The sequence below is a fragment of the Sinohyriopsis cumingii genome, chromosome 9 (genome assembly GCF_028554795.1).
Source record: "Sinohyriopsis cumingii isolate HCF-2022 chromosome 9, ASM2855479v2, whole genome shotgun sequence".
Classification (NCBI taxonomy): Eukaryota; Metazoa; Mollusca; class Bivalvia; order Unionida; family Unionidae; genus Sinohyriopsis; species Sinohyriopsis cumingii.
In genome coordinates, this window is record NC_142969.1 from 104845100 (window position 1) to 104871720 (window position 26621).

Consider the following 26621-nt stretch of genomic DNA (forward strand, 5'->3'; position numbering starts at 1 on the left):
ATGCAGACGGAATGTTTGGGTAGACTATTCTCGACTTCTTTCGCTTCGTTATTCCGCCGGAAAGAGGAGGAACCAAGCAGAAGTAACAGTCATTTAGGTGGTTGCTTGGCTCTCTCCACACCATTGGGACTGCAAACGGCATTGATGACCTTTTGCAATTCAACCACTGTGAAAGCTGTGTTGTACATGTAGCACAGCATATATGCGGAGCCCAAGGCTTGTCTTGGTCACCAACCTTGCATCCGAAGTAAAGATGATATGCCTTCTTCACTTGAGAATTGATACTTTTCTTCTGGTTGGCAAATGTCACTTCCCCACAAATATAGCAAAAATTGTCCGCGGTATTAACACACTTTCGAGGCATTACTGTTCTTTATTGTACGTAAATGGATAAAATAATAAGTTTTATGTAACAGTAGCTTGAACTGTCTCGCACAACGTCTAAAATATTTTAAATGCTGAACCTATCTGATTGGGCTTTATATAGTACACTGCTTACGTCAGCTTCAGCAGCCGCCTGGCATTAGTATAATAGGCCTACACATGTATAGTACACTGCTGACGTCAACTTACTTCAGCAGCCGCATGGCATTAGTATTGCATTGCATCAGAAAATGATGCAATCAACTGTGGATGATGTGAGCATGATGGTATTATGCAATGTTACATCATTATTCCGGATGTTGCTGCAGTCCTACTGGAGAAATTTACACAGTGAAACATAGAAAATGAGGTATATGAATATCTTCAAAACGAGAGCCAATACAAATTTTTCACGGTTATATTCGTGTTCGGCACACCAAAATACTACAGATTAGGGCCTTTTCAAGTCAGTAATGATTTCACTGTTGACCAGTGATATCATAAGCTTGACGCAGTAACTTCGATGAAGCTCAAGAACTGAAATAAATAAATATCTAACCTAATAAGCGTTTATGATAAAGAGGTTAAGATGAAAACCATAAAAGTTACGGTCTTGCTTCGCACCGACGCCATAATCTTACTGCGCAGCGATGACGTCGAACAGCTGTGCATTGAAAACTACAAGCACAATGGACCTGGACTGGCCTTTGTCCTATGTGATGAGCCTGACATTAGTGTGTCGCGATATCATCCATTTTGAAGCGGAAGCTACATTTGAACACCAAATTGTATACCACGGCGGTCTGTTATTAATGTAGAAAACAACAATGGTCGCTGTTTTGAAATGGATGATCTGTCGACTATGTGCAAAGCAGGTAACAGTGTTCACCAACACAGAAAGTATCGTCAGCACATGGGTGAGCATTGACTTTCTTGTAAAGGTTAAAGAAATTGCCGAGTTTGAGCGCCAAAATTGAAACGTGTGTGTGTGTGTGTGTGTGTGTGTGTGTGTGTGTGTGATTTGGATTTTTAACCTAGCTTTAACAATTTTTCAGTCATGTCGCTACGATGTCTGCAGTGTGGCAGTTTATCGTGATGTCTAGCACTGGGGCATCATGCCGTAGATATGTAGCATGATGTCCGACCCAGCCACATTATCCTGACACCAGGCCGACCAGTCCTAACACCAGCGTCTTAATGCTGAGCGCCAAGCGAGGAAGCTGTTAGTACCATTTTTGTAAGTCTTTGGTATGACTCAGCCGCGGATCGAACCCACGACCTTCCGCATCCGAGGCGGACGCTCTAACCACTAGGCCAACGTAGTGGTGTGACACAAATGAAACTATCGCGGTTGATGTTCTTCATTTGAAATATGGCATCTGCTCATTAGGTATTAGCAAAGAAAGTGCAATCAGACCACTCGCTTGACAATACTGCAGGTGTTGAAGGTGAAGTGTCCGCTGGGACGGCAAAAAGAGCCAGTATCCCTAGATAAAAGGCTCGAGTCTGTGGTACAGAATCACAACAAAGAAAAAAGAAAAAAAGGAGCCAGGTTAGCACGTTTGTTACTGGTGGCTGTGTGAATGCAGCAGTAAAGACCTCCGGAGCATAGGTGACAAGCCACAGTGCGTGTCCTTACAGAAGGAAGGCAGTACAAGTGCCATCCTAACGACCCAGAACCGCCATTGCCATGTGTGTGTTCCATATATTAACTAACAGCCTTTGAAATGTTCAACATTCTGACGGAAGACTAGGTTCCATATGACTTTTGCCATGTGGTCGTCTGCTGTGATTGTGTATCCAAGAGGGTAGTTTTCTAACGTGGTCATCAGACTGGCCACTTTCATCCGGAGTCTCGTTCATGTGCTACAAGAAATCAGAGGGACTCTCCAAAACTCCCTCGAAAATGGAGTTGACCGAAAGGCTTTCAAGAAATCCAATAGCTGCCACATCTACGGACAGGTACCCGACCACGACTGCATAAATTGGAAAAAATATATCTCAACCTGCGCGTCTGCCGAAACAAAAAGAAAGGCACCTGTTGAAATTCATAATCTGCGCATCTACAATAACATGGAACAAAACATGTTTTCAGTATGTTATTGATATTTAATTTGTATTGTGTTTTCTTTTTGCTATGATTATGTGTTATGTATATCTATATTGTATCACTGACCTTGGTCAGTAGTTGAGTTTAGGGTCTACCTGACTACTTTTTTTCTCTTTTGGTAACCAACATATTACATAGCTAATATTTCTATAGATTACATATTAAATCGTTATTAATTGGAGGTAAATATATTTCCTGGTGCTGAGTTCAAGGTCTATCTTTATTCAGAAATTTAGAATGTTCTTGAAGCAAGTTGTTTAAGAACATGATGACAAATTCCGTTAAGATGGCGGAGCATTTCCAGAATATGGTTATTGTGACGCACGTCCAGTGAGGATGTATATAACGTTGTTTACTTCAGAATTACTCATTCCTACTTTAACATCCGTACTGTGATCATACTTATTGCGATTTCCAGAGAAAAGTCAAACTGCTGGATAATCTACTGTATTCCAACAATTTTTACGATTTTGATGATGATGAAGAGTTTACAAACTGGTGACATTAGGCGGGTCGATCCACCACATATTGTGCAGATCACTAAGGACTACGTTTTTAATGTGGACGTTTAGTGTCCGGATGAGCTTTCTGAGTGGAGTATAGACTATCCGCTGGTTTCTGGTGCGGTGACTGACCAAGTACCACCGCGGTTTGGTGAGCGAACTGAGTGTAAGTTCAATGAAAACTATAAACTCGTTTTAAATCTGCAAAAAAGGAGCTATACACGGTTCACTACCGATGCCTCTTGCTGTTCGCAAAGTTTGGAATATGTATAACCACACTGGGCATTTAAGTGTGATCAAAGTTCGTGGATGACCTCATAAAACCATCTTAAGATTCATCTCAGGACCAAGGTGACATCCGAGTTTGAAAAAAGGTTTATTAAAGCTTTGGAACAGCTCGGTTATTTTAAAACAATGTAGAACCTGCTGACGCGGATCCGTGTTGATATCGTGTGGTCTGATGATGAAAAAGACAAACTGCGACACCGTAATGCCGACCCGGCTTTTCGGAAGTGGAAGATATTTAGAGGCAAAACTTTTGCTTCCCATTCCGCTAATGCCAGTCTAAAGTCAAACCACCCAGTCTATAAGGGGCAGGCGATTTATGACTTTTGAAAGCAACCCATGTAATACCTTTTCTATAGTCACATAAAGGCGCGTAATGGTGGAAGGCTGTACTGTTATACAAGAACACCGACAGCCTCCTCCTGCAGAGTGAGACTGTTGGTGTTTATCGCGACATGGCTGAGCATGCCAACCTCGACGACAGGAGTGTGCCAATCTTTTCAGCGGAATGCATGGACTTTATTAAGTGATTGACGATTGCTGTCTTTATAGGCCGTACGTTGCCCACATTCTGTTACCACGATTCTCATGGAGTGCAGTGAAACTCTGGTGACAGGAATGGTGATAAGTGTCGTTTTTGTTTTGCAGAGAACCATGTATTTCGTGACACTCTATGTTTCTTATTTTACATAACTTTATAAAGAAAAAAAATTTTTTTTTTCATTGGTTATTCTGGATTTTTAAAAGAGACCTTGTAAATATTAGATATTGCTAAAAGACCTTGTATATATTAGGCATTGCTAAAAGACCTTGTATATATTAGGTATTGCTAAAAGACCTTGTATATATTAGGTATTGCTAAAAGACCTTATATATATTAGGTATTGTTAAAAGACCTTGTATATATTAGGTATTGCTAAAAGACCTTGTATATATTAGGTATTGCTAAAAGACCTTATATATATTAGGTATTGTTAAAAGACCTTGTATATTATAGGTATTGCTAAAAGACCTTGTATATTATAGGTATTGTTAAAGACCTTGTATATATTAGGTATTGCTAAAAGACCTTGTATATATTAGGTACTGCTAAAAGACCTTGTATATATTAGGTATTGCTAAAAGACCTTGTATATATTAGGTGTTGCTAAAATTTCCTTTATTTTTTACCATTCATTGCGGTAATTTAGGATATAAAGTATACACATTTATACTTAAGATGTGCACTTATTAAAACATTCCTAGCATGGCTTGGCCATTTTCACTTCCTGGACTTGAAAGGCAAATTGTTAATAAACGAATCGTTAACTTTTGTACACATTTTATACATTTTGTAGTTCGTTCATTGCGCTTTCAGAAGCTTGTATGGTCTAATCTGAAAAATTCGTCTATTCTAGTATTTAATAACGGCTAAAGATAGTGTACATTAGACTTATTCAAGCTGATGTGGGTTTTTTCTTCTTCGAGCACATGGCAGCTGTGTGCTTAGATAATATACAATTTCCACAAGAACCATATCCAAGAAATTTCAGCCACAGTACATGAAAGTAGTATATAAGTATCCGATCATGTTCTCCATTGTGCATATTACGAATGCAAACAACTTCACTTTACACCTGTCACTCTCTCAGAAGTAATACTGTCTGTACAGGATCTCCTACAGTAACCAGCTGTATTTATTTATAGAATCCCGATGAGAGATGAGATAATTTCGGTCGTTAAGTACACGACATTCACGGCGGCACCTGTGATTGTGTATGCACTGGTTTGACCCGTCACGTGACCTAGAGTTTCAGCATATACTTGATTTTGATACAGTAGTAGGCCGAAAGGTGCTTGCAGTATTGCTACTAAAGAATCCCAGACCAAGTGTGTGTGTGTGTGTGTGTGTATGACATTTGGATCTTTAACGTAGCTTGAACAATTTTTCAATCATATCGCTAAGATGTCTGCAGTGTGGCGGTTTATAGTGATGTCTAGCACTGGGGCATCATGCCACAGACATGTAGCATGATGTACCTCCCATTCATATTATCTTGATACCAGGCTGATCAGTCCTAACACTAACCTTTTAATGCTGAGCGCCAAGCGAGGCAGCTCTAAGTATTATTTTTATAAGTCTTTGCTATAGTGTGCGAGCACTGTTTTTATTCTCAGAGCAAGGTAGCACATTAAATCGGCGATTGGGTATAGTCTAAGATGTATATCGATAGCACCAGGATAATGTCTTCACGAGCAGCAGGGGGGGCGAATCGGACATTTTGTTCAATCGTCATTTGGCTTAATTAATACTTTCTGCACTCAGCGGATCCGGTGTCGTCAGCGCCTGGTAAAAAAAAAACGACGACGTCATCGTTGTCATCGTCGAGGGGGCCAAATTGACAATTGTTCGGAACGTCATTTGGTTTAATTAATACCTTCTGCGCGCCGATCCTAGCGTCGTCAGCGTCCGGTAAAAAAGCGCGACGACCGCGTCGATGTCATCGCCCCCCCCTGCTGCTAAGGGGCTATTTACAATGATCTTACAAACAGAGTGATCACTAACTCCTCCTCTTGTAGATCAATTAGGTTATTTGACTGATCGGTAAGTCTAAAATTAATTCTCGTTAAAAACCGATTATGGCATCTCATATAGACCGGATTAATCGGACTCTCAACGATTAAAAATCCCGGAGGGGCTGTTGGTGAAAATGAATAAAGGATATACCCCTGTTGAGCCTGATTTGATTGCTTGGTATCCACCTGGTAACTCCCTTCGATAACATCACACACTAGATTGATTGCTATCACCGATGCAATATTTACGTTGTATGGAGCAATATGCCTACCACCCTCTCCGTTATCGTGTCTGAGGATAATTGATGGACCGAGAAAATCATTAAGAGATTTTCTTAGTTCTGGTGCGTTGTATCCTGAAAACTTGAAATCGGGTAAATCGGCTTCTGTGATATTATACTCGGTTAGGAATTTTTGTTTATTATCATCGCTGTTAGCAGATATTGTCTTAACGATTTGTTCATTAATATATTCCATGTCTGATATAAGTTGATTTAACACCTCAACGTGTTTTCGTGCTTTTGTTTTCCGTAGCTGTTCTAGTTGTGATTGGTAATCACGATTAATCTCGGCAAACGCACCAGTGATATCATTTAAACCAACTGTGACCACGGCGGACGATTCAGGAGTTTGCTTATACGGAAAATACCATTGCATGGTATTCCTGTCTTGAAATATAAACCTGCTGGGTAATAACGTGTTTCTTATAATAGACAAATCATCTCGATATCGGGGGGTAATCTCATGATACGATTGCGCATTCGTGTGCAAGTTCGCGGGGATTTCATGAGGTGGATTCTCAGGCCATCCTAGTATGGTTCTTATTGAACTGTTATAAATATCAACCATATACCCCGGTGTGCTTATTTCAATCGTCGACGATAACGTCGGTTCATGAACCGTAATAGCGATTTTTGATTCTTTTCCTGTGATCGATTTTATCCTGCGTTGAAATTCTTTATTGATTTGTTCTATTTGGTATGACCCAGTTGGTATTGTAACCTCCTTCCAGTCTGGGGTCCCATCGGGTTTATTTGTCCATGCAAAAAACAGCGAGTTATTAGGTTGTTGTCCGTTAAATGCGTCCGCTCGGATATTAGGCCAACTGTGATATATTCGCAATTTTGCCAGCGCTATTTCCTTCACTGGAACCGATGATGGGAAGTTCACACTGAATTCGGGTTTCGTTGATGTCACTGATATCATACTTGTTTGTACCGGAGTGGTGTTTTCCGCGATCCGTTGAAGCAATTGAAACCCTTCGGGGTTCAGCGACATTATTATTATTCGTTGTTTTTAGTGTCTAATTTTGACACCGAATATTAACAACCTGCTTGTTTTCAGGAGAATGTTTTAAGCCATTGAAGTGGTTTCCGGCTTCCAGTTTAAAATTTTCGATTTTTGACATCGCGGAGCCATACAACTGGACCATCGTGGAGAATTCAACATCGGATATGAACGAATTATCAATCGACAACGAGATCAACCCGGATAATTTCGAGTACGCGTCGGATACTATTTGATGTTTTACTGTATACTCGTTGAGTTTTTTCTGAGAACACAATGATATCTTTCTAGTGATTGCGTTGGCGACTCCAGCAATTGTTGTCGCCGCGGAGATAGCGATTGGAACAGCGATCGGGGCCATCATGGTCACCGTGGATAAAATGACGCCGGTACCAGCTACTATACCGGACACCGAGTACACGGCCACGTCGATGGCGGTTATTTTACGACGGTATTTTTTTATTTTTATACGGTATTGTTCGGAAAGCGTTTTTAAGCTCGCGGAGAATTCTTTTGCGGTATCGAATCGATATTGATGTGACGTCGGTGATACCTCTGATTCAATTACCCTGGTGGTCATTTTATTTTAAAAGAGCTAGTGTTTTCAATTACTCACTTAGATCCACTACAAATTCTACATACCATGGGATGTTTGTCCTAAATAGACTGCTATCAACGGCTTTAATTATAAACCGTTCGATTGTATCCTTGTCAATGATTGTTGATATTGTATTGTTAAACCCGGATGAACTCGGCGATGATATACTGAACTGCATCGCCGAAATCAATGTCAATCGATAAATGCCCTTAACAATTGCGGTGACATCTATTGCATTACGCGTAGGAGTCCAATCGAATGATCCGTATTGAACCGTGTATACGCCACTGCCGATGATCCCATGAGGTGTTTTCATTTTTTCGAGTTGCTCTGTCATTCTAGGTAGTCTGTCTTTAATCGCTTCAACATCAGTTATGACTATTCCTACTCCCCGCCAACTCGTGACTTTCTATAAGAGATATTATATACCTTCCATTTGGAATCGCTAGTCACACGGAAAACGTTTCTAGTAGGCTGCAGTTTTTTTCCCCATCAAGAATACTCCCAATTGTGTCTTTCTAATCGAGATGGACATAAAGCGCGAGATGATGGTAAAAGCTGGGACAATAGGTTTGGGGCGAAGCTAAAGATGGGGATGGGGAGGTACGTTGACTGAAACAAAACTGAGAATCCAGTTCGGGTCAGTGAGTATAATACTGGCCGGCCTGGTCACTATGTTATAGATCACAGACATGGAAGAAATGTAGCCATAATTGTATTTCCTGAGCGTTCTTTTGCTGTAATACCAATCAGGAACGGTGATGTTCGTCTACATCAGGGGTGTCAAACTCAATCGCTCAGCGGGCCAAAACTCACATCACACGTAAGGTTGCTAGCCGAACAGGATAAACATTCAATAAGCGGAAAATTAAACCTTTTTTAAACATTAATATAAATTAAAACAGAAAAAAGTTTTAATAATAAAAAATCATTGGCATACCCATTTTCGCTTTTATGCCAGAGCTGGATGTTTGGCAAGGCTGCTAATTTGGTAATTTGATTTGCACTTTATATCGCAGGGCCGTTAAAAAATATTTTTGCCTAAAATTCTCTCTCGGGCCGGATATAATTGTACGTCGGGCCTGATGTGGCCCGCGGGCCTTGAGTTTGACACATGTGGTCTACATGACGAGCGCACGAGGAATTTATTGTTACAAAACTCAGCGGAAACGCAGTACCATCCCGGGCTGTACAAAATGTTCCCAAGACCAACGTGGATACCATGACAGATGTACATCACTTGTTCCTTAGCCACTGATTAAGGATTGAGCAATGCAACATACATACCGTACATTGTCAGAACAATAATAGTGTGGGGGCCATGATATTGTCAAAAGTGATTCGCTTTAATGGCGACGAGAAATAGTTTAGACGGTGTCTTTAAAAAAAAATGATGCGGAGGAAGCGCACTAAGAGATTGGTATATGTTTAGCGAAAGAACTCAAAGATACGGTAGATATAAAAAATCAGTACTCAAAAGTAAGAATGGTTTTAAATTAAACTTCTTTTTACATTCCTTGTTTCCATTTAACAATCACGTTACTGTGGCAGTCCTTCTTTTTAACTTTTGGTTTTCAATTTATTCAGGATTTTCACATTGTAGTTTTGACCCACTGCGTTGATACAGATTTCATATCACCGGGAACTGCCTTATCAAACGCGGGACCCGATTTGGATCATTTTGGCGGGGCCGCCCTCATAACGGCATTTAAGGGAGAAAAAACTTTTAAACAAATTGTATATGACATTGAATTTAAAATTTTCTTCCATCAGTTTTAAAAAAAACTTTCTCTATATAGATATATTATTTTTTTATTACTAACGCGCGGGGTCATATATTTTTTTTTTAATTACTAACGCGCGGGGTCCCTATGAGCGCGGGGGGGAGGGGGGCGATTGGGCCAAATTGGTCCTGCCTATCACGCAACTATTTACATTAAAAATTAGTTCCCTATATCCTACTACATGACTTTGTAGTCGATTCAACTGATATCTTTAATTAAACCTCTGCTAAACCTACCAATTTTAAATATTTGAAAATTTAATTGAGTGGTTTCTATGTTTCTGGAATTCGTTGACATAACCAGTGTTGGCTATTTTGAATCCCAGAATTCCATTTTACTGATAGTTTCTAGCCTTACTTGGTATTTTTTTTTTTAAATTAACTAAACTTCAATCATTAACCTTGTTCAAAGTGCGCGTGTATGAATTGTGTGGAAATGTAGATGTTTTTGTACCTTGTGTAAATATTAAGACAGAATTTTTGAGTAAAAGTAATAAGAGTGACATTTTCTCTAAATTGTATTAATAGTAATTTTTTATTACATTATATGGAAAGTAATTTTCTATTCAAATATATTAAGATTAATTTCATTTATTTATGTATTGCAACTTTATACTATTTTAATAAAGATTGCGGCCTTATGAACAAATGCCAAACTCCCTTGCACTATTATCTTGTATCGAAAAGTCAGCAAAAATTACACTCGGTAAGTTGCTGAACTAGCGGATTCCTAAAATTCTCTTTGACTGAGTAAGTTATAAGTTCCACTAGTTTTCTGAAACGAAAAAGCTGATGCGGCAGAATTGTCTGTCTAACGACGTACTCAGGCAAAGACGATTCAGTAGAAAGTAAATGGGAGCCTCGTTCTGATTCGAAATGAACGGACATTAGCATCTTGACTAATGTCCATATTTGGCCGCGAGGATACGTTCTAAATTCCGTATAAAATAAGAACAAGCTTGCGCAGAATTAGTTCGTTCGTTCAGAATCAGAAAGAGACTGTCTCTCCTTGCAGGTAACAATCGTCTGTGTTCGTAAACTTCTCTAAAGAATAGGCACTTTTATTATTTGAGATTTTAACGGTAAAGTTAGTATTTTTGCAACATTTTTTTTTAGTTCCTTCTATTATGTGTTATAATGTAATGGAATGTATAATTGTTTTAAAGAATTTATATTCATTGTATTTATGGTAATTATTATTGGAAACGACGAATTCGCTACCAACTTCATGCATAGATGTCACGTTTACCCCGACCCAGAGTAGCTCCAGTTTGAAACATGTATAATCAAGGTAATTCTGACAAGCCATTGTTTGATGTTAAACATTGTCGCAGGCTAGCACTAATCCCTTAAGTAAGATTGCCGTAGCTAGAAGTGGAGAGCCAGACCTAGGAGCTGCGAGGCCGCCAGATGGTCAGTTATCACCTAGATGTGGAAACGTTTGTCTAGATCAAAAGAAGTTGCCCGAAGAAGTGGGAGTGTCTTAACTTCTTTTCCCTGCAGACAGACAGCCAGGTTGAACTGGCCGCTAAGACGATTGGACAGGGTCACAGCGCCACCCAATCAGAATCGAGATAGGGGAGAGACCCTGATTTGGCTAGAATCATATCTCCGCGTCTTCCGGCAAGAATTAGTTCGCTAGAGAGATTGCCCAGAGGAGGATAGAGTAACTCCGAACAGCCATTCGTTATTGGCGGGAATATCTTAGAACAGGAAATGCTAAGTACAGACAGCTTCAAATAAGGAAGCTTTGAGGGACAGGCCAGTTACAGTTTGGTCCCCTAGTCTCAGATAGAGAGACGCAGGAAAGGAGAAGAAAGGAGAGAAGTCAGGAGAAGTTGAAGTCTAGGAGGAAAAGGAGAGAGAAGGGAGGAAGAGGAAATTGGGAGCGAAATTGGAGGAGGAGATAGTCGAGAGGGAAACGGAGTCGAAGGAGGTGTTGGAGGAACGGAAGGAAGGAAGGAATTAGCGGGAAAGAAAGAGATGAGTAGACGCAAGGACAGGGTAAAATCGAACTCACACTGTAAATCACGGGATGAATTAGGCTGTCACTTGGTCCAGGGAAAGACGGGTGATTGAGACTTTATCGTTTTAAATTATCGAATTTATTAAATTGTTATTAACTGAACTTCATCTTCGTGTTCTCTATAATTTAACCGTCGGCATTGCTGACTGGGGGCTCAGAGCTGTAAATCTACCTCGTCACTAATTTAACTTTATTACCCCACGAGCCCGGGTGGAACTTTCATCATAATTTAATTAATATATTGGAAGAACCCCACCCCAATGTGTGCAACCGTCACAATAGATTTAATTTGAAAATAAAAGATTCTTTAAGTAATAAAGAATAATGTTAAGTAACCTATTCCAAACTAGTATTATATTTTAAATTTAGTATTAAATAAAATACATTTCTTCAAAATGATTGTTGCATTAATCACAACTATTGAATTTCATACTCTTTGGATATCATGAAGTTAATCGAGATTTAATTATATGTATTGTATTCCAAAAATGCAGAAATTATACAAATGTATGAAGTTGGTAAGCTCAAAGGAAAAGTGTAATCGTATATCTATTTCGTGTATGATAAATATACAAGCTTTATAGATGTATCTCTAGAATATATATATATATATATATATATATATATATATATATATATATATATATATATATATATATATATATATATATATATATAAAGTTCGTTCGTTCAGAGTCAGAAAGAGTCTGTCTCTCCTTGCAGTCGGCTATATATTCCCAAAGATGTAGCCGTATCTACACCGTTATGAGTGACAGCTCTTTTAAAAGAGGCATAACTCTTTCTTCTCTCTCCCTCTCCCCATGGGAAAAGACATTTGTTAACTTATGAGTAATTCCTTTTCATAGCAAGAAATGAAAAGAAGGCTATGATACAAAGTTTAGTCATAACATAAATATGTATGTATCCAAAATATAACAGGTAATGAGGTAATTTCACGCTTTAATTCCTTTTAGTGTTAAATACATACATACATACATACATACATACATACATACATACATACATACATACATACATAACAACTAAGCAAAGGCTATCCATGTAATTATCTGATTTATTTGAGTCGTGACAGTGTCGACGAGTTTGAAAAATTATACAGGCAAAGTGCAAACAGGTGCAGAACAATCTTAATATAGAATCATATATTAATATGTCCGTAAAAAAGGGTAAAATAAATAAAGCTGATTGTACAATACGTTGTCGATCTATCAATCCGTGACAAATATACATATGAAAACTACAAGATTAAATGTACAGACAGCATCCATCTTGAAATACAAAATGCCCATACAAGGTACGTCATTCTCATTACAATATCACCTTAGATTATTTTACAAGCGATTCAGATTTTAATCGTGGGCAACAAAGTTCATAGTTAAGAAGAAGAAGAAAATGCTGTGGTTTCCATACTCTTTAAGAAATGGTATTCATTACACAGCTATTGTATTATTCACATAAATATAAGATTCTGAGAATGTAAAGTTAATGGAGACAAAAAGGAGTATATAATGACATAATTTTCATACATCTAACGTCAAAACGTCATAAGCGACGTCACAATGTTATACACGGAATAGATAGCGACTGTAGCAAATAACCGCCTCTTTGTCAGCTTTGTCTAATTCTTGTATTAGTTGGACCATGATGGTAATTAAAACGCGAGTCATAAATATTTTCCAAGAAGAGCCGTTGTAATATTACAACTACGTGTGACGAATACATAGCCTTTATCATAATCACCTGGATTATATATGTCTTGCCGAAAATCAAACATAAATAATGCTGAAAGACCGTCTCAACACATTACAACGAATCTTAATCTGGAAATATCTGAAACAAAATTAAATTACTGTTGTGAATAAAGCCTCCCTTTATTATGATTTTCTTTTCTTCATTTTTCAGTAGATACATCAAGGCACGTGAATTTTCATCACAATGCTATAAGTGAATATTAAAACAGCGAGACTCCAAAATGACAAAGTTCTCACTTCCAAACGCAGACTAAAGTTATATTTCTGCTGTCCTTAGTCAAGTCAGTCCAACATACGTCAGAGTTTAATGGTAGTCAAACAGACGTCAGGATGTTGAGCATGACTTGAAGAGTCGGGGGTGGGAGTGGATTCTAGCAGATTGACTCCTATTCTTAACATGTTTGGAGCCCAAAGCTCGAAGTTGAAGGTCATTTATATATAATAATAATGAAATAATAATGAGGACTTTGTATAGCGCCTAATCTTTAAAAAGCTCTAAGCGCAATCATTATTCAAAATCTGAGACATTCATTTCTTAGGGAACATAATATGTAGATTAAAATATCAGATTCTCCTGCATATATTTACTAAACCGAATTCCCGAAATTGACCTTCAAATTAATGCCGAATTACATTGTCCAATACTACTAACTATATTACCTCCCTTGACTAAAGCCCGATTTGTTCTTTTGTTTCGCTATGCTACAGCACGCCTAACAGTCGCTATTGTGAGAGTGTATTTTTTGCACGTTTTGGCGGGTGCGTTTTTCTGGGGTGGGTGATATTGTTTTTCTTTTTTTTCTTCTTTTGTTTGATATTTTTCTAAACGACGGGTTTTTATAAAACAGGTGCTTATACATTTATAATGGAGAAATAAGTGCACATCATATATCACACAGAATATGGTTAGGTATTATGTTGCGAGATAGAAGGCTACATTTATCGGCCATGCACACCCTCATGTACAATTCCAAATTATCAGTTTATTTTCTTAAATGTATTGTCAATAATTTTAACAAAAAACAGTGATCTGAAGTATTTATTTCCTGTCTGACTTTAAAAAGTTTTATTTTATGTTTTATTTATTCTTTTTATTTCTTTTGCTTTGCTTTTCTTTCTTCTGCATTTTCTGAATTCTTACCAAAAATTGCCACGACCATGTTTTTCTTTGTTTTCTTGATGACTACAATGACCCCGGATTGTAGAAATGATCGCTTCAATTTCACATATATCTACCGGATTACTTTTAATTAATAACCTATCCCGGATGTCGAACATTCGAATCTCTCTATATTCGCGTTTTTTGTTTCTTTGTTTGTTCTCTTTTTTGTGTTGTTTTGATTTTTTTTTAAATTAAGTTATACATCACCACATGTTACATATCAAGCTGGCAATACCCGGGACTAACTATGAGGGTCATGTATGTAAAAGCAGCTAATGATAATGAGTGCAAGAAATTTCACTCCGATTCAATATCGGGTAACCGCTGTCCTACGTGAAGATTTGACAGCAACCTTTTGGGGTCATGTTCTGTTCTGTTGACCTTTGAATTAGCCAGTGGAAATGCAGATTTCAGACATCTGAAAGTGAACCAAATCTTTCGGCGCACATTGATGCTCTTCAGCCATACTGCTCAGTCTGTTATGTTGACCAATGAAGTAGCCAGTGGAAATGCTGATTTCAGAAATCTGAAAGTGAACCAAATCTTTCGGCGCACTTTGATGCTATTCAGCCATACTGCTCAGTCTCACCAACGTGAAACTATTCATCTGACTGGCTGATAAATTAGCAAATATGGTCATGACACAGGTGATCAGAATATGACCCCTTCTCGTAGGATAGAGGAGATCTGATTTTAATCAGATTACGAGAAATTAAAAATAACAATGTATATGGAGTTTTCTTGTATGGCAGATTAAAAAATATGTCTTATTAGAACCTCCGTATTTGAGCTTTAAGCTCAAAGCAGGAAGACTTTGACGGTCTCAAAATTTAATCGGAATAAATTAATACTAAAATCAGCAATTTATTCAATTTAGTTTCCATATGTTGCTGTTTAATTTCTTGGTAATCGGCCAGGGTTGGCCGAGTGGTCTGAAGCGCTCGCATTGACCAATCACTGCCATCTCTTCTTTGTCTTAGGGGGCTGGAGTTTTGGGGTCTGCCAATGTGGGTATGTGACATAGCTTGTGAAGCACCTGTGAAACAAAATGAACGAATTTTATTGCTTGAAAGATCACGTTTATTTGGCTGCCAGGAGAAATTCAGTTGAATCAGAAACTCAGCATGATATCCAGGTCAGGTCAGGTACTCTGTTCATCATGATATCCAGGTCAGGTCAGGTACTCTGTTCATCATGATATCCAGGTCAGGTACTCTGTTCATCATGATATCCAAGTCAGGTCAGGTACTCTGTTCATTCTACTTATAAACTCATCCTAAAATCGTAGATGAAAAACTGTCGGTGCAGTGTGCCACGCAGAATCGGTATGTAAGCTGTTAACAATTTTGTATGTTTAGTGCGTGCAGGAAAATGATTAACTTAATATGCGCGAGTATTCGTGTGATTCGTGCTCAAAACGTGCAAATCTTATATGGTCTTTCTGTTTAGACTTAAACCGAAATACCACTTTATTACCGCATCTACAAAGTAATAGTCACTTCCTGATCCTGTATAATTAGGTTAATGAAGAATGCAAAGTGCGAGACTTATTTAAAACCCCAACCACCCCCAAAAAGGAACAAGCAATGACAACTGTAATGACTTGATATGAACGCTTACTGTGGAAAGCAACGCAAACGAGATATGGCTTTAGTAAAGTTAGCTCCCTTCCGTTGATCGTAACAATTTGGCATTTATTTTGCGACTACAAATAATAATAATAATAATAATAATAATAATAATAATAATATAATAGTTGTAATAGGAAGGGAAGATATGAATATGGCTATACAATACATTTTTTTATATAGTCGTCTATTATTGACCCGCTTGTATGTATCAATTTTTAAAACTACAAATTATGAAAACTAATGAATAAATTTGGCAACTTTTATCATATTAATACAATGTTTGACATTTCCATATGAATATGACTAATTTCAAAAGATATGTGATTGCACAATGCTTATAACATGACAGTATACAAATATTTATGTTATTTTGTTTCAAAGGTGTCACACGAATAGAAAATATTTCAACTAACTACATAACGTCTTTGATAATATTCAGTACTCTTTGCATTAGGTTGCCATACAAACCACACATGCTTCCATTCATCAGAATTAGTGAAATAATTTTGAGTCTTGCAATACGGGTGTGTCTCATCCTAGTAAAACAATCTCGCACATAGAGTCCATATAACACTTTATCATAAGGAAATTAAATTCAGGACATGAAAATAAAAATAAATATTTTGTTGACAATTATAGTATGTAGATAGCAGTTCTGGAGAACAAATATTACATACATTTACTAGCCAGTGGGTGCGTCTCAAACTGTTTAGTATTCGAATTTCATTCCCCCACCTGCAGACTGGTTCTATGGCTGTAAAATAATTAGCAATATTAAATCCATTTACTAGCCAATGAGTGCATCTCAAAAGATTTAGTACTCCATTTTCCTTCCCCGACCTGCAGACTGGTTCTTTGGCTGTAAAATAATTAGCAATATTAAATCCATTTACTAGCCAATGGGTGCATCTCAAAAGATTTAGTACTCCATTTTCCTTCCCCGACCTGCAGACTGGTTCTTTGGCTGTAAAATAATTAGGAATTCGACACCTAAAAATGACTGCTATTGACATTCTGTGTTGTTGGTTGTTTTGTTGTTTTTTTGTTTGGAGGGTGGGGGTGGGGTGGTTGTTTTGTAATTTTTCAAAATCACCTTTAATTCTGTATAGGGTGTTTTTGTATAGCAAGGCGGCCTGTTGAATATACATTAAATGTGCGGTCTGAGTTAATGATCAATGGAAAGGATGCATCTAAATTCTCTCTACTCATATCCCATCTTTAATTTTATACAAAGAAAATTGCAATACTGTAGAAAGGTGACCGTTCAAAAACAACATTAATCGTGCTCGTATAAAGGAGATAACAGTAAGTGAAATTGGTGAGCAGTTACACAGTTATTATACCATCCACTGGAAACAACCACCACAGTCAAGTGCATATATTAAAAGATGTGATAACAAAGCTTCAAATACGTTTGCAGCTCTAGGGTCACCAAAAAGAGAAACAGATACAGCCCTAAAAAGGCTCAGTGGTAGCTTGGGTATTGCCCAGGGAAAGTAATTCGGAAATGTTCTATGGCATATATAGATCCAAATCTGTTTCACCAGAAGATCAGGGTTTGGTCGTTTTGAAATAAGCCGCTGAGCAACAGCAAAGATCTGAATGCACATGTGCAGTCGGTGACATCCGATCTAAGTCTGTGCCGATCGTAAGGTTGGGGCCGGCAATCAACAGCCTTCATCATATATGTGTTTTTATTTTTGTTTGCTGTTGGGTGTTTTGAACCTTCTTTTTATATTTTTCAGTCCTTTGGCTACGTGACCCTGTCACTTTTTTTCTCAAACAATTGTACTATTAACGTCTTTGAATACTTTTATGTCGACTAATCAGACCTTACGCGCAGCTGCAACACATCCCCAAAAATTGTCACTACAGTGTAAGAAGAAAGATGAATAGATACAATTCTGTCGAGATAAAGCTGAGAGTGCTAAATCAAAGCATGCCTGTCCAAAACTCACATTGTTCCGACCACTTCAAACCTACCCATCACCTTGGCCCAAACCGGCGATTTTTGGCAGTTTTTTTTTCTTCCCCTAAAATATTCCTTTGTTCTGCTTTTCTTAATTGTGATATTTTTTTCCCTTGCAGCTGCAACTAAACACATCTATTCTGCACGTATCCAAGCAGTTATTTCATAGATAGTATCAATCATATAAACGAACCCGTTCTGGCTTTGCGTTTAAGATGCAAAGCAAAATTACATTCCATAACTCAAAATTATCTACACATAATTCAAATGTCCCTTTTCTTTAGGCGGGAAATATTAATTACACTTCGTTTATAAAATCATTTTAAAAACATCAGTCGTACAGTACTACTATTTTCATAATGAACTTAAAAACTTTGAATTTAAATGTGAAAAATTATATAATATCAACCAGTTTCATAAAGCCGACATCACCTTTAGTCTTGAGTTCTCCTGATTGTAGTTTTGACGCACACAGATTTGACGGGTTTCCATTTTTCACCATATTGTATAGTGCTTTAGCGACCAGCAATCCTAAAAGGTACAACATTTCAAGCTTTCTTCGAGGTGCTTACATAGAACAATGCTTTGCCGTTTGTCTGAGCTGTTACCGGCTGATACACCATTTTTTAAATTCTACTATTTCATATCTTTAGAATTCCAGAGTTAAAATTTATGCTTGTTTTTCTTTTATAGAAAAAGAAAAGCTTCAGTGTCAGTTTAGGCTGTCTGGTTAAAACGTAATGCAACTTAACTTTTAGTGTTTGTTTAAAACGTTCGCTTCAGCTATTTAAAAGAAATTGAAACTGGCCAGTATTACTGTACAGGTGTGAAGCCAGGCCTGGCTATGAAAACAATAAGGCACAAAAATAACCAATCAGGTGTCTTTTTGAGGACTCTTCACTACCAGTCAGAGCAATACAGAACATAGCTAAGTTAATCCTCCTTGTTATCCGTTTTGCGCCATTTTGTTACTAAGTTGTGTCAGAAACAAGGAGGACATTTGACGAAAAGCTAGCTGCGATTTTTTTCGTATTTCAACAGAAGGTCAGTGTATAAGCTTCTTTAGCTTCATCCAAATGAACGACATTTGCCCAATGGTTCTTCAAGACCATGGTTTGAAGACCAAAAAGAAAGAATACAATTAATGCTAAAGCTTATTGCTTGAAACCTAAATTTCAAACCTCTGCATATTTCACACCAAATAACACAAGAATAGATAAGGAAAAAATCCAACTTTCTTTTTTGGCGTATTTTTGTTTCTCAGGGATTTCTCGTAGAACCCATATGAAGAACAAGCGCACAAATCACAGAACAGGTTGTCGTTGATTTGAATGACTATTAGATATTGCATAATAAAATCAAATAAATAACGAGCATTTTTAGACTCATGTTTTTCATATGTCGAACAGCACATTCCAAGAGAGTAAAATAAATAATCCCTGCATAGCAAAGCTTGTCGGGGAAACGTACGATGTTACTGCTATAGCACCGTTACAGTCGTTCTTATCACAGAAGCACAGCATACCGGAAGAGGGGCGGGACTCGTGCATGCAGACGACATTAATCCGCATGCCGATTGGTAGCTTGGCAGAGCACGTGCGCTGATACCAAATCCTTCCTGTAAGGAAAGTAACAATCAGAATAATATTAAACACTGCATATGACATAACAAAAATGCTAATACTTTAAATTCGGCATTTTTCAGGGCAAACTTGAATGTAAAAAGAGTTTGTTATTCTTTAAGGTGGTTTTACTGCCACGTAGTACAATTTTAGCGAAAGCTTTAAGTCCACAAAAAATTAAATCATTTGAATTATTTACTACCATTTTGTTCTCATCACAGAAGTATGATTGTTTTTGATTTCTTTGTTTATATACTCTTTTTAAACCATAATGAAACATTATATCAATCTCATTCAACATTATAGCTCAAGTCCTGCTGTCTATCTTTTCCACACTAGAGAAATAATATTCAGTTTGACTCCATCTTAGGAACGCCCTTAGTAATATGTACGCGTGAATCAGCTGAAGGGAATACTTCCACGAATTATTCAATTTCACGGAATAGTATTTTCTGCAAGGATTAAATCAACGTTATCAAATGTTTGTTTTCAGGCAGTATGTTGGATTATGATCTCAATTCCAACAAGAATACCACGAATGATAAATTATACGTCCAATTTTAACAGAACTCTATGGAGGCACTTGCTGGCTGTTGACATTGGATATTACTGACCAAAGATCTAAAACTATTATTTTCGTATCAGACTTATTCTGACCTTGACATGTGACATATAGTAACCAGAATCGATAGGATGATTTCTTACCCTAAGTGCCAACCATCCACAAGGTTTAGTCAAGGGACTTGCTCTTTAATAAAACGTACTTTGCAAAACACATTTTCTTTGAGCCATGATGAACATGAACTTCGACCTTTTGACCCCAAAATCAAGTGTCCTTTCTCATACATTAAGCTCAAGCCCTCAACAAAATATTAGCCAAGAAATGCAATCTAGCACTACAGTTATTGTACAGGAATCACTTCCCTGCTCTAATCTAAACTGAAGTTGATCTTTGACCTTTTGATCCTAAAATCAGAGCCTCTTCCTTACTGCAAGTGCACACTATTCATAAAGACCATTCCAAGTCTGTGATATAGAACTTAAAGTATTGTACATAAACTAGTCGTCTTCTCTTAGTAATAGTGACACTGACCTTTGACCTTTCAAACTCAAATTCCAAAATATTCCTCCCCACTCGAAGTGCAAGCGGCACACACAATGCGGTAACAGTAGATGGTGGATGACTCAAGTTACTGTGCAGAAACCATTTGTGTTCTTTCAATTACAGTGACCCTAAACTTTGACCCTTTGACCCCAAAATCAATCGGATTCGCCTCATCACAATTGTAAACCATTAACAAAGTATGGTATATGTAGTCTAGGGATACGCTGCATTATTGTGCAATCAGCATTTCTTGCTTCTGTCACTATGACCTTTACCTTGAACTTTTTTTGAGCCGGAAATCGAAAAGGTTCTTCATTTCCCAAGAATTTGCCGAGAATATATTCAATGTCATATCTAACTGAATTTATTTACCTGGTATTGGTTCCCTGACCCATTTGACACAACTGAATTGATTTACCTGGTATTGGTTCCCTGACCCATTTGACACAACTGAATTGATTTACCTGGTATTGGTTCCCTGTCCCATTGGACACAATTGAATTTATTTACCTGGTATTGGTTTCCTGACCCATTTGACACAACTGAATTGATTTACCTGGTATTGGTTCCCTGACCCATTTGACACAACTGAATTGATTTACCTGGTATTGGTTCCCTGACCCATTTGACACAACTGAATTGATTTACCTGGTATCGGTTCCCTGACCCATTTGACACAACTGAATTTATTTACCTGGGATTGGTTCCCTGACCCATTTGACACAGTACCCCTCACAGCTTATTCTCTTGACATCAGGGTGCGAGTCATTCAACTTTCTTCCACAGTAGTTATCGTGAGACGCAGATGCACACTCATAACATTTAATTGTCTTAGTTCCTGGTTGAAAAGAAAATTACAATTTAAAACACTTTTTCACTTGATGATGCCTGCTACATTTCCAGTTAAAACAAATGGTTATAAATACATTTACTGCCTTTAGAAAGCAAATGGAACGGACATAACTTCTAAGAACGCATTTCTGCTTTTCTTCTTTACTTAGAAGTGTTATAATATAATACATAAAATCATACATTGTGGTACCGTAAAATGTATTCTTGACTACCATAAACTGTAATACGGTAAAGTATATGGCTGATTACCATGCGATGTAGTATGGTAAAGTGTATATATGTTTATCATGCAATGTAGAATGGTAAAGTGTATTTATGTTTACCATGCAATGTAGTATGGTAAAGTGTATTTATGTTTACCATGCAATGTAGTATGGTAAAGTGTATATATGTTTATCATGCAATGTAGAATGGTAAAGTGTATTTATGTTTACCATGCAATGTAGTATGGTAAAGTGTATTTATGTTTACCGTGCAATGTAGTATGGTAAAGTGTATGTTTACCATGCAATGTAGTATGGTAAAGTGTATTTATGTTTACCGTGCAATGTAGTATGGTAAAGTGTATTTATGTTTACCATGCAATGTAGTATGGTAAAGTGTATTTATGTTTACCATGCAATGTAGTATGGTAAAGTGTATTTATGTTTACCATGCAATGTAGTATGGTAAAGTGTATTTATGTTTACCATGCAATGTAGTATGATAAAGTGTATATATATTTACCATGCAATGTAATATGGTAAAGTGTATTTATGTTTACCATGCAATGAAGTACGGTAAAGTGTATTTATGTTTATCATGCAATGTAGTATGGCAAAGTGTATTTATGCTTACTATGCAATGTGATATGGTAAAGTGTATTTATGTTTACCATGCTATGTAATACGATAATGCGTATTGCTGATTACCATACACTTTAGTACCATAAAGTGTATTCCTGATTACCAATATGTATTTAAAGTGGCAATTGAGTAATAACATACAGTAACAGTAGGTATTTTAAATGACAGAAAGAGAAGTAACTGTATATGTTTTAAATGACAGTAAGAGAAGTAACATTAGGTATTTTAAAGGACAGAAAGAGAAGTAACAGAGAGTAACAGTGGGTATTTTAGTAACAGAAAGGGATATAATGGTAGTTATGTCAAATGACAGAAAGAGATGTAACAGTAGGTATTTCAAATAACAGAAAGGGATATAATAGTAGGTATTTCAGGTGACGGAAAGAGATTTAACAGTATGTATTTCAAATGACAGAAAGAGATGTAACACGAGGCATTTCAACTAACAGAAAGGCATATAATAGTAGGTATTTCAAGTGACGGAAAGAGATGTAACGCAAATTAACAGAGGGTATTTCAGTGATAGAAATAGAAGTAGCGGTAGATATATCGAGTGATAGAAATAGAAGTAACGGTAGATATTTTGAGTGATAGAAATAGAGGTAACGGTAGATATTTCGAGTGATAGAAATATAAGTAACGGTAGATATTTCGAGTGATAGAAATAGAGGTAACGGTAGATATTTTGAATGATAGAAATAGAAGTAATGGTAGATATTTCGAGTGATAGAAATAGAAGTAACGGTAGATATTTCGGGTGATAGAAATAGAGGTAACGGTAGATATTTCGAGTGACAGAAATAGAAGTAACGGTAGATATTTCGAGTGATAGAAATAGAAGTAACGGTAGATATTTCGAGTGATAGAAATAGAGGTAACGGTAGATATTTCGAGTGACAGAAATAGAAGTAACGGTAGATATTTCGAGTGATAGAAATAGAAGTAACGGTAGATATTTCGAGTGATAGAAATAGAAGTAACGGTAGATATTTCGAGTGATAGAAATAGAAGTAATGGTAGATATTTTGAGTGATAGAAATAAGAAGTAACGGTAGATATTTTGAGTGATAGAAATAGAGGTAACGGTAGACATTTTGACTGATAGAAATAGAAGTAACGGTGGATATTTCGAGTGACAGAAATAGAAGTAATGGTAGATATTTTGAGTGATAGAAATAGAAGTAACGGTAGATATTTCGAGTGATAGAAATAGAAGTAACGGTAGATATTTCGAGTGATAGAAATAGAGGTAACGTTAGATATTTTGAGTGATAGAAATAAGAAGTAACGGTAGATATTTCGAGTGATAGAAATAGAGGTAACGGTAGATATTTCGAGTGATAGAAATAGAAGTAACGGTAGATATTTTGACTGATAGAAATAGAGGTAACGGTAGATATTTCGAGTGATAGAAATAGAAGTAACGGTAGATATTTTGAGTGATAGAAATAGAAGTAACGGTAGATATTTTGAGTGACAGAAATAGAAGTAACGGTAGATATTTTGAGTGACAGAAATAGAAGTAATGGTAGATATTTTGAGTGATAGAAATAGAAGTAATGGTAGATATTTCGAGTGATAGAAATAGAAGTAATGGTAGATATTTTGAGTGATAGAAATAGAGGTAACGGTAGATATTTTGAGTGACAGAAATAGAAGTAATGGTAGATATTTTGAGTGATAGAAATAGAAGTAATGGTAGATATTTTGAGTGATAGAAATAGAAGTAACGGTAGATATTTCGAGTGATAGAAATAGAAGTAACGGTAGATATTTCGAGTGATAGAAATAGAGGTAACGGTAGACATTTTGACTGATAGAAATAGAGGTAACGGTGGATATTTTGAGTGACAGAAATAGAAGTAACGGTATATATTTTGAGTGATAGAAATAGAGGTAACGGTAGATACTTTGAGTGATAGAAATAGAAGTAACGGTGGATATTTTGAGTGATAGAAATAGAAGTAACGGTAGATATTTCGAGTGACAGAAATAGAAGTAACGGTAGATATTTCGAGTGATAGAAATAGAGGTAACGGTAGATATTTCGAGTGATAGAAATAGAAGTAACATAAATTAATTGTGGGTAATTTGAAGTGAGAGTAAGAGAAGTAGCAGTAGATATTTTTTTAAGTGACAGAAATAGAAATAACATAAATTAATAGCGATATTTGAAGTGAGAGAAAGAGGTGTAAAAGTAGATATTTAAAGTGACAGAAAGAGAAATAACAGAAATATACAGTGTGTATTTCAAGTGATACAAAGAGGAGTAGCAGAAAATAACTGGATATTTAAAGTGGAAGAAAGAGCGGACAGTTATATTAAGTATTTGAAGCGGTAGAAATAGAAGTAACAGAAATTACCAAGGGTCATTTGAAGTGACAGAAATAGAAGTAACATAAATTAACAATGGGTATTTGAAGTGACAGAAATAGAAGTAACATAAATTAACAATGGGTATTTGAAGTGACAGAAATAGAAGTAACATATATTAACAATGGGTATTTGAAGTGACATAAATAGAAGCAACATAAATTAACAATGGGTATTTGAAGAGACAGAAATAGAAGTAACATAAATTAACAATGGGTATTTGAAGTTACAGAAACAGAAGTAACAGAAATTAACAATGTGTATTTGAAGTGATAAAAAGAAAATTAGCAGAAATTAACAATGGTTGTTGGAAGTGACAGAAATAAAAGTAACAAAATTAACAACGGATATTTTAAGTGACGGAAAGAGAAGTAGCAGAAATTAACAATGGATATTTTAAGTGACCGAAAGAGAAGTATCATAAATTAACAATGGGTATTTGAAGCGATAGAAAGATGCAAAACAGAAAGTAACATAAGGTATTTGATGTGATAGTATAGATAAGTAACCAAATGTAACAGTTGGAATTTTAAGTAATAACAAAGTAGTAACATCAAGTAGCAATAGGTATTTCAAGTGGTAACATAAAGAAGTAACAGGAAGCATTTGAAGTGTTAGCAAAGAGCAATGTAATAGCAAAATTATATGAATAAAACACTTTCAGTTACAGTCTGACTGTTCGGTCGAGTTTAAGCAATATTTGAAAAGCATAGAATCGCATGGGCAGAAAGTGGAAATCAAAGTCGGTTCAAAATTGGATCTAATTTGTAGATTTGATTTTCAAAACAAATTACAGTCAATGCGTGAAAAGTGTGTGAAGAAATGAAACTGAGTAGGAGTAAGGTTCATTGGGTTTCAAAGAGGAAATAGTCCTAATTGCATACTATCATATATTTTTCTTATCGGAACTTCGGGGTTTTTAAAAAAGAAGTAATTTTGGTCAAAAGGTAGTGCCGGTGTTCATTATTTCCTTGCACATTGCCATGGAAAATTCTTGTGTAGATGTAGTGCATACAAATATGGCGAGAGAACATAATGTACACAAAATATGTGCTCCCAAGCCTTAATTTCTGTCTTTTTAACGTTATAGAGTAAGAAAATATCAGGTAATTAATACAATGCATGTAAAGCCATGTCTGAACTGTTGAAGCTTTAATTCGTTACGCCATAACTGTAGGCAAAAAATTTCTTCAAGCAACAAATATTCACAAGAAAGTTTCAAACTTTTTAATGACGGTTCTAGTGAAGGCTGTTATTTGTGGATTTCAATGATATGTACCATCGAAATAACGTTTCTGCACATTTCAAATAATCGGAGAAACAGTTTTTAAAGTTTTGTCTTTTTTTTCCTGAATATTTTGTCCACTGAAAATATTCGTAAGAGAACGGTAGCAGTAACCTGCACTACCGGTAGATGGCAAAAACCCTGCTTCAATTCCAAGAGCTATATCATATAAGCATAACATATCACATTAGTATAACATATCATATTAGTATAACATATCACATTAGTATAACATAGTATAACATATCACATTAGTATAACATCATATTAGTATAACATATCGTATTGGTATAACATATCACATTAGTATAACATATCATATTAGTATAACATAGCACATTAGTATAACATATCATATTAGTACAACATATTACATTAGTATAACACATCGTATTAGTATAACATATCACATTAGTAAAACACATCATATTGGTATAACATATCACATTAGTATAACGTATCATATTAGTATAACATATCACATTAGTATAACA

General features: G+C 36.4%; 1 protein-coding gene across 2 annotated transcripts in view; it reads right to left on the bottom strand.

Annotated features, from left to right (window-relative positions):
* Positions 1–12572: 12572 nt before the first annotated feature.
* The window catches only part of LOC149792391 (UPAR/Ly6 domain-containing protein qvr-like), a 44971-nt gene continuing 30922 nt past the window's right edge, over positions 12573–26621 (bottom strand). For both annotated transcript variants that reach the window (XM_089970973.1, XM_089970972.1), the window contains exons 3-4: positions 21467–21610; positions 12573–19663 (exon numbers count right to left, since the gene is read on the bottom strand). In XM_089970973.1, the coding sequence (XP_089827099.1) occupies positions 19440–19663; positions 21467–21610 (368 nt within the window). In that variant the 3' untranslated portion in view covers positions 12573–19439. The remainder of the gene's footprint in view (positions 19664–21466; positions 21611–26621) is intronic.